General features: G+C 46.3%; 1 protein-coding gene across 1 annotated transcript; it reads right to left on the bottom strand.

Moving 5' to 3' along the window:
- Positions 1-2,357: 2,357 nt before the first annotated feature.
- On the bottom strand, positions 2,358-3,426 carry LOC121597275. The gene is made up of 2 exons (XM_041922915.1): positions 2,701-3,426; positions 2,358-2,435 (listed from the first exon to the last, which is right to left on the bottom strand). Exons 1-2 carry the CDS (start codon positions 3,424-3,426, stop codon positions 2,358-2,360), a joined length of 804 nt encoding a protein of 267 aa, XP_041778849.1.
- Between the last annotated feature and the right edge of the window lie 455 nt (positions 3,427-3,881).

Here is a 3,881-nt window from a genome sequence, read left to right as displayed (position 1 = left end):
ATCCTTCATAAAGCCAGAGACAACGCCGAGCCCACACTTTTCGTTCATCGCTCTAGTCCGCTGCGCAAAAAAAGCCCCTACATGGATCGAGATGGTGTCCTTAGGGTCAAAGGTAGAATCGAAGCGTGCTCATTCATTAGCGAAGATACAAAACGTCCGGTGATCCTGCCCAAAGCTAATTTCGTCACGGACTTCATCATCGATTTCTACCACCGAAAATATCGACACGGGAACCACCTTGTCCTAATAAATGAAGTTCGCCAACGATACGATATTCCCGCACTAAGAGCAGCGTGTGGTCGAGTACGGGCTAGGTGCCAGCTATGCCGAATAAAAAAAGCGAAACCGAATGTACCAATGATGGGAGAACTACCGGAATGCCGCTTGTCGCCCTGCACTCGACCCTTCACCTTTACCGGAGTGGACTATTTTGGACCGTTCACGGTAGTAAACGGTAGGAAAACGGAGAAAAGATGGGGAGTTCTCTTTACCTGTCTGGTGGTGCGGGCGATACACATTGAAGTCGCGCATACAATGTCCACTAGTTCCTGTATCCTCGCCCTCCGCAACTTCATAGCTCGCCGAGGAACACCAAACGAGATAGTATCTGACCGGGGTACCAACTTCGTCGGCGCTAATCGAGAACTCCAGGAAGGGCTAAAAGATATAAACATGAGTAAGATCGTCGAGGAGCTGAACCTTACCAGCGTAAAGTGGACCTTCAATCCGCCAGGAGCACCGCATTTTGGAGGTGCCTGGGAGCGGCTCGTACAAACGGTGAAAAAAACATTGGCAAACATTCAGTTTACCAAACATCCATCAGATGCGGTGTTCAACAGTTGGTTGATGGAAGTGGAATTTATCATCAATTCTCGTCCTCTTACAGATGTTCCGGTTGATCGTGAAGAGGACTCCCCACTTACGCCAAACCACTTCCTTCTGGGATCCTCGTGCGGGGCCAAGCCGATAACCAGCTACGATGTGTCGGCCGAGTCTATGAAAAACACCTGGAAGACATCGCAGGTGTACGCCGATATCTTCTGGCGAAAGTGGGTGTCGTGCTACCTGCCCACTCTTACCAAGCGGACCAAGTGGTTTGACACCGTGAAACCTATTACGGTGGGCGACGTGGTGCTAATCGTCGACGAAACACTCCCGCGCGGATGCTGGCCAAAGGGACGCATAGTTCGAGCCATCGCATCGAGAGACGGCGCGGTCAGACGAGTACACGTGCAAACGGCATCCGGAAAAATAATCGAAAGGCCGGCTGTCAAGATAGCAGTAATTGACGTATCCGCATGAAAGTGTTTGCAATGTTTACAAACACTGGGGGCCAGTGTTGACGCCGTCAACCGTCAATTCAGATGCAAAAGCCTCCTTGCACGGGTCACGCGATAGAGGGCACTGCCGGTCGCTTCGAAATCAATCGGTTTATCGAAAACCGACCAGCGACGGAACGAACCGAAGCCCTAACGGGGGAATGACCGGCGCAGCACGATGACGAGCAGATTCCTTCGCGCACCCGAGCATACGCACGGGATTTTTTAGCGCCACCTCGCGAAATATTAATAAATTATACACATTTCTAATTTCGGCTGAAAAACGTTTTGATTGATCTCTGGGTAGAAGGAATCGGTTGCTTCGCAACAAGTTATTTTCACAAATGAAGGAAAACCAATGGCTAATATTTTATCCGAGCATCGTGAAAAAATCGAGCTAAACTATTCAATAGACTCTGGAGGTTGTTTCAATGTGCTGATCTGGGATGCAGCTAAAATGTTTGGAGAATCGGCTATTAATTATACCGATAAAATAACGTTGTCAAGTTTCGATGGAAGATATGTTCAAACTATAGGTTCAATGTAAGTACGCTTGTACATTGGAAAATTTATATATTGTGAGAAATTTCACAAAGTGGAGGTTCTTTTGGTAACGGGAATCATTGGATCTATTTTTTTAAGAAAATTTGCAAGCAACGTCGAAAGAAATTTTCAAAATATTTTTTTAACAAAGCCGCACAACAAAGAAGAAATAGAAAGAAATAAAAAGGGAAACGGCCACGCAATTCTATATACAGGCAATTCTTACATTTTCGAAGTCATATAACAAATAAACGCAAAGTGCAGAGGCAATTATTTGCAAACAAAACTTACAAAAACAATATGACAAATTCATTGACCTGTGTTTATACGGGTTTGATTACGTTTGCTAGTTTTATTTTAGTCCTACGTTGTGTTACTAAATTACAAGTTTTAGTGAAGTTAAAGAAAAATGGCTGAACAAAATCGGTGATGTTTTTAGTGTTGCGCAGAAGTACGTCTTTCTCTTCTCGAGTTCACGAAGCGTCTGTCTTCTCCTTACAAAAAAATGGTAGTGATGAGCGTCATCGCGGAATCGATCATTCCGTACGGATCGGAATTGTATCCCTCACTGAGCTGTCAAAATATGACCCAAGCAGCAAGTTCTCCTAAACAAAATGTATGGTAAATTCAAATCCAAACATGGCGCCCCTCTAAATTTAGGATAAATTTACCCCTCAATTGGAAAAATACAAATCTTTGAAGTTGGTCGGGTATAACTGCCTTTCTGAGTACACACTTTAATTACTCGTACAATCTGATCTGGCCCTACAAAAGTATTCTCGATCCTTCCCATTGGCCATTCACAAACTGGCACATTATCCTCCTTCAAAAGAACTACCTGTCCCTCTTCAACTCTTTTAACAGGCGATACACATTGCCCATAATTGTGTAGTTCACTTAAATATTCTCGATGCCATCGCTTCCAGTGCATCTGGACCAATCGCTGAAGCAGTTCATAACGACGCAGACGATTTTCATGTTGATTGGAGACATCCTTCTCGGGTAACGCCGTCAGGGGTGCCCCAATCAAGAAATGACCTGGCGTAAGGACATTCATTTCCGATGGGTCTTCGGATAGTGGAGTCAAAGGACGGCTGTTCAGCTGCGCCTCGATCTGCGTTAATACCGTTGTCATCTCAGGAAAAGAAAGTCTCTGGTTGCCCAGCACCATCCACAGGATCCGCTTAGCAGACTTTACGGCCGCCTCCCACAAACCACCGAAATTCGGAGCATGTGGCGGGATGATATGCCACTCGATGTCATCTTGGAGAGCTGCATTCTGGATACGTTGTTGATTCTCTGGTTCGTTCAGGAGTTCATAAAACTCTTTCAGCTCACTGCTGGCGCCATGAAAGTTGAGCCCATTATCCGAGTAGACCTTGGATGGAAGACCACGCCGGGAAACAAACCGACGAAATGCCATAAACGCTGCCGTCGATAAGTTCTCCACCAACTCCAGATGTATTGCTTTCACCGAAAAGCAAACGAAGACTACCATGTAGCTCTTTTGCGCCACCGCCCGCCGATGCACCGGTCGCAAATAGAATGGTCCACAGTAGTCCATGCCAACCACTTAGAACGGTCGAGAAGCAGTAGCACGCGGTTCCGGTAGCTGTCCTGTAGGTTGTGTCACTGTCGTGGGTGCCGCTTTGAAACAAATAACACAGTTTCTGCAAACGCCGTTCACCACGCTCCTCCCGTTGATTGGCCAAAATTCTCGTCTCATAGCTGCCAACGTTGCTCTCGGACCACCATGCATAGCTCGAAGGTGGTACACAGGTGCCAGTAACTTTGTCAGATGTGCGCTGCCAGGCAGAATCAGAGGATGCTTCTCCGTATAAGGAATTGCTAGTTGTGACAAACGTCCACCAACCCGCAACAATCCTTCTTTATCCAGAAATGCTCCCAATTTCTTCAATTTAGAGCTCGGTGGAATGACACGCCCACTCGCTAGCTCCTTTATCTCCACTACGAAGTGTTCTTGTTGAAGCATCTTCACTAAAACCATCTCAGCTGCAA

This window comes from Anopheles merus, chromosome X (genome assembly GCF_017562075.2).
Source record: "Anopheles merus strain MAF chromosome X, AmerM5.1, whole genome shotgun sequence".
NCBI lineage: Eukaryota > Metazoa > Arthropoda > Insecta > Diptera > Culicidae > Anopheles > Anopheles merus.
The sequence above is the reverse complement of the archived record's forward strand: the minus strand, read 5'-3'. Positions and strand labels throughout refer to the sequence as shown.